This window comes from Caretta caretta, chromosome 15, assembly GCF_965140235.1.
Source record: "Caretta caretta isolate rCarCar2 chromosome 15, rCarCar1.hap1, whole genome shotgun sequence".
Taxonomy (NCBI): Eukaryota; Metazoa; Chordata; order Testudines; family Cheloniidae; genus Caretta; species Caretta caretta.
The window spans coordinates 17,735,501-17,752,088 of record NC_134220.1 but is presented as its reverse complement, the minus strand read 5'-3'; the positions used below and the strand labels follow the sequence as shown (position 1 = coordinate 17,752,088).

The following is a 16,588-nucleotide window of genomic DNA, read 5'->3' as shown; positions in this document are numbered from 1 at the left end:
GCGCGGGGCGGGGGAGGGGGTAGGAGGAGGAGACGGAAGCCGGGAGGCTGCCTGAGGTACCGTCCCTAAAGGGCGTTTGTTAAGGGAGTGCCCGGGATCTGGCGTGAGGCGGGTGGGCTGAGCTTGGCCTGGGCCTGGGCTTGAGACGGAACGGGGATGGAGCGGTGGGCCGGGTCGGTCTGGGGTTCCCTGTGGGGGGCCGGCGGGGGCCGCTGGCCGGGCTGGGAGCTGTTGGCCGCCTGCGCGGTGATCGGCGTGGTAGGCTGGCTGCTCCGCTTGCTGGACAGGAGGCCGGGCGGCCGGAGGGCGCCGGGGCCGCTCCCCTCGCCACCTGTGCTGCCCGGGGGGAGCCGGCGCTGCAGTGGGAGCCGCCCAGGTGAGAGACTCTGGGGAAGCCGGGAGGGGGAGCGTTGCCTCCAGGCCTGCTGGATGAACGGCCGGGCTCTGGCGGGGCAGCAGCCTGGGGTAACCGCCCCCATGGCCCCCGCAGATCTCGGGGCCTCCAGGCGCTTCTCCCCGGTTCTTCACGGGCCCTTTCTTACTCGGGCAGCCGGTCCCTGCGGCTTGCCCACCGAGCGCCTCCCTCACCCCTTGTCGGACCTGACTCCCCTGAGAGCGTCGCGGCGTCTGTGTGTGCAGCTGCTGCTCTGCTTCTCTTCTCGCCGAGCCTGCCACACCCTTGCTCTTTGTTGTGGGGCTGGCCTGCCCCAAACCTGCCTCCAGACGCCTTTGGCTAGACTTGCCTGCAGGCAGCATTGCTACTTGTGCCGCCAACTCCCCACCACGTGTTATCTGCGCCACCCCCAGGGATCACTCTCTTTCCAACGTGTCCCTTCCCTGTTTTTCCTTTCCCATCTCTAGATCGTCTCCCTCTCGCACGTTGTGTTTGCCCAGTGTTTTCTCAACATCTTGTCACTAACCTCACCCTAGTAATCATCCGTCCTTTTTCCGTCTAGGCTCCCTCTTCCCCACATCTTATCGCAGACACATTTTCCAGTATATTTTTTTACCACACACGTGAGTGTGAGACTCTTAGGTGCCATACTAATAGGCACTTTAGAAATACCCAAAACACAGAGTCCCCAGTCATACACACTATTCTTCTGTTGCACACGCATCTTGGCTACTTCTTCACCTGATTTGTAGCTAAAGACAGGGCTGAGTTTTAGGATTGTGCAGGTTTTAAGGAGGGAGGAATTAAATGATATGATCTCATTGAAATACTTGTCTCACAATGTTTCTTAACATAATGGAGAGTCTTTCCGAAATTAATTCATATGTATAGCTGTTGCAGAAAACTGAAAGTTTTGGCAAACTGGGTGGGTGAAAAATGGATTTGAAGACTAAGGGAGGTCTACATATACAGTGGTGCAGCTGTGCCTAAGCAGCTGCAGCACGTCTGGTGAAGATGCTCTATGACAACATGAGCTGCTGTCCTGTTGGCATAATAAAACCATCTCCATGAATTGCAGAAGCTATGTTGGCAGGAAAAGCTCTCCCGCCAACATAGCGCTGTCCACACTGGCACTTATGTTGGTGTAAATTTATTCACACCCCTGAGTGACAGAAGTTATGACTTGTAGAGATAACTGCAGTGTAGACATAACTTTAATCATTGCTTGAAAACACAGTGCTTAAAACAATTTTAAAGAGTAGTAAAAGCTGCAAAAATGAAAACCTTTTTTGATTTTAAAAAAAAACAGAGGTGGGGATTGTGTCTTGATGCAATGGTATGCAAATACAACCTTTTAGATCTCCAGTTTTATTCCTACCTTCTGTCAAATAGGGACTTCGCTTTTGATAGTAAATATGACATAAATGTGACCCATACCAGTTAGATCTATTTATAATAATGTCTCAGCTTCCTCCCCAAAATAATTATTTAAATGTGTTTAATGATATGGTCACCTGAGGTGAAGTATATATCAGTTTAGTTGTTCATAAGCTGAATATTTTTGGTAAAAAAGTGATGCATCAGAGAGCGGGGGTCGGCTTATAAACCAAAATTTGATGACTTTAAACTATGAAATCATTGAATTGAATATCTAATACATTGTCGTTTTGTTTACTTGGAGCGTCTGCAGGCATGGAGCCCCTCAGTTCCCTGTGGCCACACGCCACTTCCCGCAGCTCCCATTGGCTGGGAATGGCAAACCACAGCCACTGGGAGCTGAGCGGGCTCCGTGCCTGTAAACGCTCCAGGTAAACAAAACGTCCCGACCCGCCAGCTGCTTACCCCGGCGGGCTGGGAGCCAGAGTTTGCCAACCCCTGAAATATAGGGTTGGCTTATGAAAGGGTCATACAGTTTTTACCATTTTTACCTATCCATCTTGGGGTGTTGACTTATAAACAAAGGGGCTAATGATTGAGTATATACGGTATTGTTTTATGATTTGTGCTCTCCTTGCTTTCTCACCCCAAGGTGCTAAGATAGATATGTGGCAAAGTAAAGGGATAGTTTAGTAGGGTAGTTGCTGTTTAAGGAAAAAATTCAGAGACCAAACAGCATGACAATACAACTGAATCTTAGTTTTCCCTCAGAAACACTCTTCCAGACTCTAGAGTAGGAAAAAGCTGAAGTCTTTATGGTATCTTGTAGTATGCTGTGTGCTTATTTTTAAAGCATGTGTACCATTTAGCTCCTACAAACTGTAATCACACATTTTAAGTTTAGTTATGGTCTTCAGAGTCAAGTCCCATGTATGGGTTTTTATGGTAAGAAATGTAATAGTTTACACTGAGATCATATTTGCTTGCAGCCTCTGCTTCTTGACTGAATGTGGAAGTGTGTAACAGTGGAGGCTATTCCTGTGGTAAGAGAATTCCTGTGCTACCCCCATAACTTTGAGATAGATGGGTTGGAGGCAAAATGAAGTGTCATTGGTGGAGAGGGAAATCTGGCAAAGTGACCAGTCACACTTCCAGTTGTTTGCCCTGAGAACAGGGAGAGGAGAAGAGCCATTTTAGTTTCTAAAAATTGTTTTTTCCATGTGTTGACTGGAAAAATACTATACTGTCTTTTTGCAACCTACATAGTTCTCTCCTTCATGAGCAGATAACTAAAATAACTTATGTCACGCTTTCCCTTGCATTTAATAGAAAATATTTCAATAGTCAGAAAAAAGCAGGGTGTTTGTAGCTACAGTTGATGTCACTTTGCATTTTTTCCAGGTGAAATAACAATGGATACTATATTGTCTCGACTGAAGCAGCTAACGCCAGATGATCTTAGAGAAGAAATTGTGAAAGCTGGACTGAAGTGTGGACCCATTACCTCAACCACCAGGTTTATTTTTGAAAAAAAATTGGCTCAGTTTTTGTTGGAACAACAAGGAGGGTTGGAGATTAATGCATCCACTCTTTCAGAGAAATCTTCTGAAAACATTGCATTTCATAGTAGCCAGTCAGAAGTACAAAGAGCTTGGAAATCTACTGCAGTGAACGACAAGAGTCATGTAAATGTCTCTGAAGAGGGAGACTTTGGGTACAATATGGGCCTGAATCCCCCAGAAGAGGAAGTTGTAATGCACAAGACCTGTTCTGCATCAGTCTGTGGAGGAGTAGATGTTGATTCGCAAATAAATGCTCAGACACCATCTAGAGATCCTCCTCTATACTATGGCGTATGTCCAGTTTATGATGACATACTGGCAAGAAATGGTAATTACATTTATAATTTCATATGTTTGACTATTTTTGAAGGTCAGAGATCGCATGTGCCTTTTACATAACATATTACAAAAGAAAATAATGTTTTCCAGCTGGTGTATTCCTTTTTTAGGTATATGGTGTTATTACTCCTGAGGGGAATTCAGCATCAAAAATTAAAAATTCTGCGCACAATATTTTAGAATTCTGCATATTTTATTTGTCAAATAATGCAATATAATAACACCAGTTTCAATTATTTTGGTAATTTATTTAGACTACAATACATTGGATGGGAATGGGGAGCACTGGAGGAAATCTCTAAATCCCCTTTGTCTAATAGTAATGTAGCTAGTTTTGACCCTTTATTTCTAGTTATTAGTCAACAAATGTATGGAGACATGCTCAGTATTACATCATAGGCAACTAAAGCACAAGTCAGGGCTGGGGAATCAAATTCAGAATTTATATTGGCTACTGATCATCTTCAGAAAGGTTAGGTAGTAAACAGTTCATGGAGCGCGTTTTGATGTCTAAATTTTTGCACTGAAAAATTTTCCTCAGTTCGAATCGCTAAAGCACCAAAGCATTTATGAGACCATACTGTCGTTTACAATAGGGATCTAAAAGAAAAGGAGTACTTGTGGCACCTTAGAGACTAACCAATTTATTTGAGCATAAGCTTTCATGAGCTACAGCTCACTTCATGAAAGCTTATGCTCAAATAAATTGGTTAGTCTCTAAGGTGCCACAAGTACTCCTTTTCTTTTTGCGAATACAGACTAACACGGCTGTTACTCTGAAATAAGGATCCATTACACCACTCTGGCAATGCAAAGGAGCCTTAAAACTTTTTACTCCTGGGAGTAAAATTCCCCCAGGAGTAAACTTTTACACCTGTTTTATGCTTCTGGGGGAATTCACCAAGAATGGGAACAATTCACTAACAACAATGGGAACAACTAAGCAGGCAGGATGCTACATTATGCTGTGCCTGAGGGGACAGAGCCTGCCTCATGCCTACCTCCAAACACCCTGAAGTCCTGTCCCTCCATGCTGGGCATCCAGCAATAGTGAGCCAGAGGGACAGTCTCTCTTGTTTGCTCACATGCCTGCAGGGGATGGGGTGGGGTGGTGAATGACATCTCTCCATGCATGCCCAGCCGTTCTCCCCCCACCCCACTGATTTATGTCTCTGCTGGCTGTTGGGGAGGGGTGGAGTGACTGTTCTTGCAAATTCCCTTTGCTTCCCCTCAGAAGTCATATTTCTGTAGGGAAACAAAGAAATCTGTGGAGGACATGAGTTTTGCACCCATGAGTATCTCAGAATTCCCCCAGGAGTAAACTGTTGTATCATCATGAACTGAGATAGCTAAGAGGACACTTGGGCCAGTGGAGCCATAATGTGACCTATATTGCCTTTTTGTTTTCTCTGTTGTCAACATTCATGGCATTCTTTGTTTAATTTGGATATTTGTACTTGTTTAAAACAATCACAGCAAATCAGTAACCTGGCAGTTTGGTGTGGGCTCAGCATGAATTTAGATAAACAAGAAGCTTACAGTTGTAAATGATTATTAGAACATTGTTTTTAAATTATGAAAATTTTCTTAGTAGCACTTTACAAAAAACTAGAATTACAGTGAAAGGTTTGAATACTGCTGATCTGGAATAATGTGGTTAATTTGAGATTAGAGCAAATCTTGTTTCCCTGTAATGACCAACCATTGTTGCTATAGGAGTGATCTGGTGAAAGTTTTCATTCTCTTTTTGTTTTCTTCCCTCCCAAGCCAAAATGCATCCGAGAGAGTAAGCATTTTGTTTCAATGCAAGTGGTAATACCCATTTGAGGGAATGGGTATAAAAATTTGTTATGAAAGGTTTAATGTACATTCTGAGACTTTCTGAAGATATATAGTTTATCTTCAGCTCCTAGTAGTGTAGGAGTTTAAGTAATTGAGCATGTACTAAATAATTTATATAACATTGTACATTTATATTGTACTTTACAACATTAACACATTATTTTGCCCCAATTAACATAATGTAAGTTATTTTGTAGCTTCTTCTGGTCTGTGAAACAAGATTGTCCCAAGGTCTTCATATATTGTTTCAAATTTTCAGTGTTAAGAATTTATAAACAGGGCCCTGTGTAAATCATGATTGATTGATTTTTTTTTTTTTGTTTGCCATTTACAGTTGTGAATTTTCTAAAGTATTGAATTTCACGGAATTAGTATGGAATTAATTTTACAAGTAAATTTACTCAATTTCAAGGATGGAATTAATTTTACAGATAATGTTAGTAAATTTTGATGTTGTCCTTTTTTAAACAATCATGGATTGGAGACATTTTAATTATTTACACTGGACCCTACTTATAAATTCTTGTCTATTTTTAATTCGATTGGGATCTGTGTATGAGTTTGTAATATTTTTTTAATGGCAGTTTGCCATTATTTTGGAGGTTTTACACTGTTTGCTTGTTTGAAGGTTTTGTCTAGAAGTGTTGGGGAAAAAACAGTAAGCATCATTTCCAGTGTATAGAATCATGGTTATAAGTCATTCCACTTGTTCTACCATAACAGCTGGCATTCATGAGCACCCCTACTAGATGTCACTCAGGTGAAAGAAAAATGAGAGAAATGATCTTCTCTCACTTTTTACACCACCTATTCAACAGGAACAAAAAAGCAATCAGAAAAAGAAGCAGTCAACACTTCATTCAAAAAATGTAGGTTTTGAACTGATGGCATCAGTAGTTTTTATTACCAAGTTCTATGTATTCCTTCACATCTCATAGCCATGTGATATCCTAAGGCCTAGATCATATAATTCTTTCTTTTTACTCATTTGATGCAACCTAAAATAAGATATTACCAAATTTCTCAGTTCTAAGATGTCAAGAAAACATTTCAGAATATCTTCTGATAGAAGATAGGGGCTCTTACACTTTGAAGCAGTGGTAATTTATTCCTCCTCAAGAATGTCCTGCTCTTTATGATAAATCCAGTGTCCAACAGAACAGAATACTACTTAATAAAAAGCTTTGGACACGGTGGAAGGTTCTGTGTTGGGAAGTCTTCAAATTATGACAGAGTCACTTTTATAGTAGATCTTCCTATACAAAAGAATATTGAAAAGAATTTATGACTATTAATATGTTAGCTTTCGGTCTTGATTTGAGATATTTATATCTCACTTGGTGAAGATGGTAAGTCATCTTTTTAAAGAGAGAGTGATGCTCTTGTGCTATTAATACCATTGCGTCTCTCCCTCTAGCAAAAGTTCCTGAAAATATTGCAGTGACACCACACATTATGTTCCATTCAATCTGGCACTGGTTGGAAGTGATGAAATTCTACCTATCTAGTTTTAGAGGTTAAAATTTATAAAGGTCACTTGCAACACTAGCAGGTATGTTCTTTATTACAGACTGCATCTAGTATACCATGTTTGGTAGGTAAACACAATGTGGGAACAAAGCTTGAAGGGCAGTTTGAGAACTTTGTAATCTGATTTCCATGATTAAATTTGACCTTGAAGTGTGGTGTTATGGAGAGAGCTTAATTTTGGTTGTACTGTTTCTATTCCAGAGAAAGTGCATGTTTATGATGATAAAAAGGAAGCTCTGCAGGCTGTTAAGATGATTAAGGGCTCCCGATTTAAAGCTTTCTCCAACAGAGAAGATGCTGAGAAATTTGCAAAAGGAATATGTGATTACTTCCCATCTCCAAGCAAGTCATCCTTATCTTTATCTCCAGTGAAAATAGGACCACTATTCAACAGAGGTGAGTAAAAGCATATGTCTGTGTAGACTAAACGTATGCATCATAGTATCATAACTTTTTAGGAGGTGGGGGGAGAGTTTTGAAATCATAGAACTTGTGAATCAATCTGATAGTAGATGAGCCCTTCACAAATGTAGAGTGCAGTGTAAAGGTTTCGAATTTCTTGGAATCTTACATTAAAATTTGTTTCCAAGCTTTTCTTTAAAGTAAAGGAGATCTTAACCCAGAATTGTGGATCTTAATTTAGTCTAAATGGGACTGCTATCATTGTGTATAGAGAAATGACAGCCCATGTTTAATCTGTCCATTAACATGAGAAAAAGCTAGAAATATGCAACAGAAATCCTATCTCTATTCCTTCTATTTGAGTCTGAGCTTTACCTCAGTTAAAACACTACTGTCAGCCTGAGAAAGGAGAATTCTGAAGTCTTCTGCATAGTGAAGGTAACTGTTTCCTAGAAATTCAAAAGACCAAGAATTATGTTCAGAAACAAAATAAAATATATTTTTGGTACATTGGCAACTGTACCATTACTAAAAAGAAAAGGAGTACTTGTGGCACCTTAGAGACTAACAAATTTATTAGAACTTAAGCTTTCGTGAGCTACAGCTCACTTCATCGGATGCATTACTGTATCCTAAAGAATGAGCATGGAATCGGGTTGGAGTTGTGGAATCTATTGAAAGTTGGCTGTTTCTTGATTTAAGACAAAGAGAAAAAGATATTTTTATTATTTGTATTGTTGTAGTGTCTCCGAGCCCTAGTCACTGACCAGGACTCCTTGTACTAGGTGCTGTACAAATGCAAAAGATCTTGGCTAGATTTCCTTCCATTGTCTTCCGTTGTTTTCAGTCCAATTACCATAAAATAAATTGGTCTTATTCAGAGTTGAGTTCAGTCATGCAAAGAACCACATGGATTATGAAGCAAACTTATTGTGCATTGTTTTACTAAAGCTAACATAAAATATATTTTACACAGCCCATATACATGTTGCCTGTTGCTGTACAGACAGATGTGGTAGGATTTTATTTATTTATTTTTCAACCAATATTCGTTTTAATCATTTACATTTTTTAATTGGGAAGATATTTTAAAAATCACAGTAATTGTACTGAGTTGACAAAGATTCCTAACAGCTTCTGAAATAAAATAATTAAATTTGATCATATTTCACAGTATTCTTAATTGATAGAATTGACAGCAAAAGAGCAAATCGCTTACAAATTCAACATATATTTTTAACTTTCTTTGTACATTTTGATTTTTGCAAAATATTTTTTTCTTTTTGGATGGAAACAGAGCGGCAGTGATCAGTTTCACCAATTAAAATCAAAGCCTTGAAAATCTAAGTGTATATTGTGTTATAGCAAAAAGAAATTATAGTTGTTTCCCCATTACAAATTGCTAGTATTTAATGAACAAACATTTGTGATCTTACTCTAAAAATTTGAAATTAAAAGCATATTTCAGTGGCAGAGGATATGAAAATAACACATTTTGGAGAAAATGCATCAAGAATAATATAAAACTTTTTTGTTTTGTTAGATGGCTTGTGCTCCCCTGAGACAGAAACGGTTAATAAAGAAAGAGCCAACAGTTATAAAAGTCCCCGTACTCAGGACCTTACTGCCAAACTTCGGAAAGCTGTAGAGAAAGGAGATGAAGCAACGTTTTCAGAACTTATCTGGAGTAACCCACGCTATCTGATTGGATCTGGAGACAACCCAACAATTGTACAAGTAAGAATGTTTTCCAAAGTAGAATTGGAAAAATTCCTCCTTTTCCCTCCTCCCAGCCTCAAAACCAAATATTTTTCATAGAAACAGTTAACAAAGAGCCAGACTCTTGTGTCCCTGCCCTTGTGTCCAACTGAGACCAGGACTCAACCATCCAGTTCTGTGGTCAGTGAAGCTGGGTAGCTGCAACTGGCTGTTTCTGCTGCGCTGCATCTAGTCTAATTTGATGCTTCATTTAGCTCATTCTAATTTGAAATTTATCTGTTTTTGTTAACAATATGGAGTTTTTCAACCTTACTGGTTTTTGTAGTTTGATGCTTTTCTTTTTCTGTTTTTCTTTGTCAAACTAGTCAGTGGCCATCACCTCATAGTTTCAAGAATTTTTAGCTCCCATTGTCTTGGCATCTTTGCTCCAGTTCCAGTACTGGTCAGTTTCATTGTTGTACGCTCTCAATTTAAAACTCTGTGCTCTTTCTCCTTTTGGAGCTTGTATCAGCTCTTGATTTTAGTCTGCCAAATGATGCAGTGGGCTTTGCATCAACAGCTTTTCTTCCTCCATTTTTAGAATGTGGAAGCATCCAGGGTTTCAAGAAATCTTGAATGCTGTCAGATACACTCTCTCTGATCTCTGCCTTGTTAAAAAAAAAACAAAAAAACACTAAGGGCAGGAAGGAGGCAACCTTAACAGAGAGCTAGATGTGGGAGGACATGGAAAATTACAGTAGGGTCATCACAGCAACGAGTGAAATCAGTGAGCGAACCTGCTCAACATCTTATATGTCTAAACATAAATGCAAGGAGTATAGGGAATAAACAGGAAGAACTGGAAGTATTCCTACATAAGCTAAATTATCACTTAGTTGGCATTGCAGGTACTTGAGATAAGTCTCATGACTGGAATATTGATATGGAGGGATATAGTTTTTTTTTTTTCAGGAAGGACAGGCGGGGTGGGGAAGGAGGAACTGTTGTGCTATATGTCAAGAATATATACATTTGTTCTGAGGTTCAGGAGGAGGTGAGAGGCAGATCAGTTGAAAGTCACTAGGTCAGGGCTCTCACAGGAGGCTGAACTTGATGGCCTCTCAAGTTCCCTTTCAGCCCTATATTTCTATTATTCTGTAACTGGAGTGGCTGTTAGATTTTTTTCAAGTATGTCACCATGAGCAGTCTCTTCCTATAGAAAGCTCTTGAAGATCCTGCTGGCTGAATCCTGATACTTCCGTAAGTCAGGATGAATTTGTAGGCTATTGCTAAGGTTAGGTTAAGATTTTGTCATGGTTATTTTCAGTAAAGTCACAGACAGGTTGCGGGCAATAAACAATAATTCACAGGAGCTGTGACCAGTCTGTGACTTACTAAAAATAACAGGGGAGCGAGGGCTGGGAGAGGTGGAAGGAGGAATGATAGCTGGAACCCCATGTGGGGGAAAACGACAGCCCCAGCTATACCACCACGGGTGGGTTCACAGCCCCGTCTCCAACCTCTGCTGCTGCCATGGGAGGAGGTGGGTGGCGCCCAACTCTGGCTGTAGCTGTGGAGGATGAAGGGGGATGCACAGCCATGGCTCCAGCCCCTGCTGAAGCCATGGTGAGAGGTGGGGCATACAGCCCTGGCTCCTGCCACAGCTGCAAGGGGGGCATACAGCCCCAGCTTTGGCTGAAGACGTGGGTTGGGGATGCACAGCCCCGGCTCCGCCCCCTCCGCTGACAGCTGAGTCACGGAGGTCTGTTAAAGTTATGGAATCCATGACCTCTGTGACTAAATCGTATCCTTAGCTGTTGCCTTGAATGACCTAGTGAAGAGTCATAGCTGGGCTTCAAGGTTTGGGGGAGTTTTTGGCATCATTCCAATGGAATAGGGCTTAAGTTGTCCCTGAACAAACTATAGGCACCCAGCTAGACATGATGAATCACCGTCACCAAAACAGGTTAAGGTGGTGTCACTTTTGGTGTTTTAATGTGCTACTGAGGTTGGTGTTGACTTCCTTGCTACTCTGGACTTGCCAGTCTGGTTGACGTTGACTCAAGTGAGTCATTGCCTCTGCTGAAGAAATAAGTTTGATCGACATCAAGAGGAACCTATTTGATACCTACTGTGCAGCATTTTCTGCCCTAGATGCTGAAAGCAATCAGAGAAGGCATCCCGTTAGCCCAGTTCTGTTGTGGCTGGTGTATTCATTTCCCAGAGCAGAAGGAAATATCGATAGGCCTGCTGTCTTTGTTTAACCAGATTGCTTCTCTCACAAGTTTTTCCATCCACTTTAGTACAATGAAGTAGTGTTGCAGTGTTGACCATGGGAGTTCAAAGCAAATGAATGTCGGGGTCTCTGCCCAGGATGACAGAGGGCAAATGAGTTAAAGCATTGAACACCAGTACTATTGACAGTCTGTGCCTTAGGCCTTTGTGCAGCTGATATCAGTGTAGGCTTTGGCAGCCTTGTGCGTCTGTCCCTGGTATTGATGCAAAAGTTGAGGATGCCTGCTGTAGGGGACTGAATGACGTGCTATTTGGACACAAGATACAGGGAAGTTGTCTGAAGCTATGTACATCTACGCTAGAGAGAGAGAGAGAGCTAGTGGAACACAATGACACTATGAAATGAACCCCAAGGTAGGGAGAGACAAAGTAAAGTAAACTGAATCTGAAAACAATTAGCTGTTAATATAAAGAACCAGTGTAGTGAAGGTGTGCACAGATCCAAAGTTCTACACCAACACTAAAAATACCTTTGGAAGCTCTTTCAATGTAAGGATTAAACTAAGGGGTTAGGTATTGCAGTACTTAATACGTTTTTACTTTTTGTTTTCAGATCAGAACTGTGTGTTTAAAATCCCTGCTTGGTATCTTAATAAGTAACCAAACTCTTAAGCCATTATCTGTAAGATCATTTGTAGGTATGGCTTTCCTTAAAGAATGTTTGATTCAATTACCAGAATACATAAAATGAGACCTATACTTTTCCTAATATAAAAAGTGGACTTAGGATTTTAAAATATTCTTTATTTTTGCTAAGAAGTCCTCTCAGTTCATAGTACTAGTTAAATTTTAATGTACATGGACAGAAAGCTAGGAGCAGAGTTGAATTCAAGCCTGTAGTAGTATGAACACTTAAAGATATTGCCGAGAGAGTAGTTCTGTTAGAACGGGATCTAATGTAAGTTGAAAGCAAACAGAAACCTGAGAATTCTCTAACTTTCCCTAAGTATTCTGTTCCCTACTTTTTCCCTTCATTCATTATTAACCTGCAGGATTTTTTAAAATGTTGGACGGTTGCTTAACTATTTCCTGAAATAAGAAGTTTGCAGTTTCTTGCCCATTTTGTTTTACAACTACTCCAAAGAGGCTGGAGTGCAGAGGTTGAGTACAGTGTCTGAGACTTGGGTTAGCTTTATATCATTCAATTATGATGAACTCTTATCAACCATGTACAGTAGTATTAAGGAAGGCTGGAATTACTTGAAACCCATTAAGTGGAATAACTGTTTGTAACATAGGGCAAATGCTGGATCATTAAGAAGTCCTTGTGGCGTCTTGATGAAGCACTACTTATCTGGTTTCCTCTCTGAAAAAAATTGCCAAAATGCTACTCTGGGCCCACAATCTTTAGAACTGAGGAGATTTATCAGTAGGCTGACACTTTATCAGAGTGAATTTTATATGCAGTATACAGTAAAATCTGTAGTATGTATAGCAAACTGAACTTTAAATTTATGGCTTTAATTTTCTCTTGTTGAAGTGATTATGAAGCTCAGTATGTCAGGTGATACTTTGGTGCTCCTTTTGAAGGTATACTGGCCCCTTTCTCTACTTAAATCTGTCCTAAGCATTTAGTGGGTTTAAGGCCAGAGTACCGTCAGCTGTAAGGATAACTTGGATAACTTTAAAATCTTACCAAAATTGTGCAATATGTCATCTTTAAAATGTTTTCATACTAATTTTTAAACTACAGTAAAAGCTTTTAGAACAATCATGCTGGAAGAACAGGGGCTGCCGGTAAATTAAAAATGCCGGTTAACTCAGAGGGAGGGGTTTGGAGTGTGGGGTAGGGGCGTGGGAGAGGCTGTGGGGCATAGACTCTGGGAGGGAGTTTGGGTCCAGGAGGGGGCTTGGGCCAGGGGGTTGGGGTGTGGGAGGGGGCTCGGGGTGCCAGGTGGGGGGGGCACTCTCTCTTCTAGCCATTCCCCATCTGTGCTGCTCCTGGTGGAGGCACGGCCAGGCAGCTCTGTCTGCAAGTGCCACCCCCCACAGCTCCCATTGGCCATGGTTTCCCGGCCAATGGGCTGGGAGCCACGGAGTCAGCACTCAGGGAGCGGGGATGGAGACAGCATGCCTGCAGAGCCGCCTGGCTATTCCTCTACCAGCAACAGCAGAGACAGGGAGTTGCCTGAGCTGAGTACCCCTGCATCTGGCACCCCTCAGCCTCTCCCACACCCCAGCCCCCTGCCAACCCTGCATCAACAGCACTATAAACCAGACTTTCAGTGCAGATCGGAAATGCTGGTTTATAGAGTTTGCCGGTTGGTGAAGTGCCAGATAAAAGAGCTTTTACTGTTTGTTTTTTTGCTTTAAGGAAAAATTTTCCAGTAACAAAAAACAAATCTAAAAATAAGACTGAATGATACCCCCATAGTTAGTTTTTGCTGTCAAATGAGTTAAGTTTAGCAAGGGAAGCAAGCTGTTTAGATTTCAAATAGTTCTTAATGTTTGTGTTTTATTTGCAGGAAGGGTGTAGGTACAATGTCATGCATGTTGCTGCCAAGGAGAATCAAGCTGGCATCAGCCAGTTGCTATTAGACACTTTGGAAAATCCTGAATTTATGCGGCTCATGTATCCAGACGATGACGAAGTAATGTTGCAGGAGCGCATTAGATATATAGTTGACCTTTACCTTAATACACCGGATAAAATGGTGAGAATTAAATGTCTTCTAGGGCACTCATTTGTTATGAAAGGAAGAGCATGAGTGGCATGGAGCATTGTCACTTCTAAAAATGATTAGGGGTTTGGAACACATGACTTATGAGGAGAGGCTGAGGGAACTGGGATTGTTTAGTCTGCAGAAGAGAAGAATGAGGGGGGATTTGATAGCTGCTTTCAACTACCTGAGAGGTGGTTCCAGAGAGGATGGTTCTAGACTATTCTCAGTGGTAGAAGAGGACAGGACAAGGAGTAATGGTCTCAAGTTGCAGTGGGGGAGGTTTAGGTTGGATATTAGGAAAAACTTTTTCACTAGGAGGGTGGTGAAACACTGGAATGCGTTACCTAGGGAGGTGGTAGAATCTCCTTCCTTAGAAGTTTTTAAGGTCAGGCTTGACAAAGCCCTGGCTGGGATGATTTAATTGGGGATTGGTCCTGCTTTGAGCAGGGGGTTGGACTAGATGACCTCCTGAGGTCCCTTCCAACCCTGATATTCTATGATTCTAGTAGCAGAAATTATCAGGTTGTGTCCTGATTTGTTTTTAAAAAATCTTTTTTTTTTTTAAAAGCGCCCTGTAGATTAATCATGGTGATGGCTCTATTTTTAAGATGGGGGAAAAAATAAAATAAATATATGGGTTTGGTCACATCATGTTTCCAAATACATACTAAGTCTGGGTAATGAATGAGAAGCTGGGAATGTTCAATGAAGGTATATGTATAATTTTTTTTTCCTGTGTTGTAGGTATTTGATACTCCATTGCATTTTGCTTGCAAGTTTGGGAATCTGGATGTGGTTAATGTGCTTACCTCACACCCAGACATTGTAAAGAATCCAAAAAACAAGTATGGTCAAACTCCAGCAGAAGTAAGTTTTTCCGCATCGGGTGCAGAACTGTGATGATTGCAGTTGGACATCAATACAATTTTTGATTTTTAGGGTTCAAGCACAGATCCCCTGACTAACGTCAATAGATTCTTGCTTGAGAATGTCAGGTTATTAGGGTTAGAATATACCATCTCTAGTGCTGGAATAAATTTGTAGTATTGATTGCATCTGGGGGAAGGTTTTAGTTTGTGGCTCCCTAGAATTTCCTACCTCCAAGTTGTATTACATTTAATGGCCTGACCCAACCTGTGGACTTTAGATTTGAATGTGAAAGCTGCAAGTTTTGATTTGGTGCACAGTGTTCCACATTGGTGGAGGCGAGTCATACGGTTCTTACTGGAATGTTGACAGAAAACTTTATTTATAGGAAAGTCTGAAATATGTTTCCGGTTTTAAAAAAAGCAGTTTGCAGGTGGGTGGGTTGGTGGGTGGGTGGTATGTCTGAAGGACCAGGGGACCCTTTTGTATCCAAAAAAGACATGGGCGTGGGAATTACAAGATAATGTTGTGGGCTTTGCTAACTAAGAGTAACATTTCTTCTAACAGGTAATCTGTGAAAGAAACAAAAATAAATCAGTGGAACTGAAAGAGAAAATAAGAGAATATTTGAAAGGTTTGTATTCAGAGATTTAATATGTAATCTTCGTTGTGTATACAACGTCCAAAAATGTTAATTGGTTGTCATTCTGTCTTATACTTTCATATTTATGTTTAGTAGTGTTCCTGTTGACCAGTTGCCTTGGTTTTGATATAAAGGGCTCTTACAATGAGAGAAACTGGATGACCTGTTGATCAATATTTAGAGATTATAGAATAGACAGTAATCCTCACACCCTTGTGAGGTAGGTACTATCCTCATTTTACTGATCAAGAATTTGAGACAGAGATTTTAGGCTACTCAATTACAAAAGGCTGCACAGGGAATCATCATAAAGTGAGGGATTCATCTTGTTTCCTTGTGGTTGTCCTTAAATGCCAGATCTGTGGGTGTAAGTTTTTGCAGCATGCAGGTTTTGAAAGTGCTAAAGATCCTCGGGAAGCAGATATGTCAGTACAGCAATTCCTTCTTTTGTGAGAAAGGGACCTAAAATAAAATCTTCAGCATTGAATTGGTATTAGAAGCAGTGAGTTTTATTAAAAGATGAAGACTTTTTTGCTAGTGAAATTAAGTCAAATTTCTAGTCATGCAGATGTACTGACGTTTTAAATAATTCCAGAAAGAGGCAGCAAATTAGTGTAACATTGGGTTCTTAAAAAAAATCATATATCATTTTATTTTTAGGTCGATATTATGTGCCACTATTGCGAGCGGAAGGCAATTCCTCATCTCCAGTGATTGGTGCACCTTGGTCACCTGATCAGTCAGATGATAACCCCCTTACATCTTTACCTAAACACAGTGGAAGCCCCAAAGATCCAGTCTTGTCAGTGAGAGCTTTTGCAGGCCCAATGACTCCCTCCAAGGTAAGGATATAATCAGTGATGAGCTGCCAAAATCTTAACAACCGGTTCCCTATAAAAAGTTCTGATTTAAGGGATGTGCCCCAGTATGTATTTTTTTGTACCAACAGAGTTACCATATGTCTGTATTTTCCATA

General features: G+C 40.8%; 1 protein-coding gene across 2 annotated transcripts in view; it reads left to right on the top strand.

The window, feature by feature from the left end:
* The window catches only part of ANKLE2 (ankyrin repeat and LEM domain containing 2), a 31,631-nt gene continuing 15,043 nt past the window's right edge, over window positions 1–16,588 (top strand). The window contains exons 1-8 of one of the 2 annotated variants that reach the window (XM_048821832.2): window positions 1–56; window positions 3,173–3,661; window positions 7,246–7,440; window positions 8,990–9,183; window positions 13,905–14,093; window positions 14,847–14,969; window positions 15,537–15,603; window positions 16,273–16,454. In XM_048821832.2, coding sequence (XP_048677789.1) covers window positions 3,184–3,661; window positions 7,246–7,440; window positions 8,990–9,183; window positions 13,905–14,093; window positions 14,847–14,969; window positions 15,537–15,603; window positions 16,273–16,454 — 1,428 coding nt within the window. In that variant the 5' untranslated portion in view covers window positions 1–56; window positions 3,173–3,183. The other variant, XM_048821831.2, reaches the window with a different exon arrangement.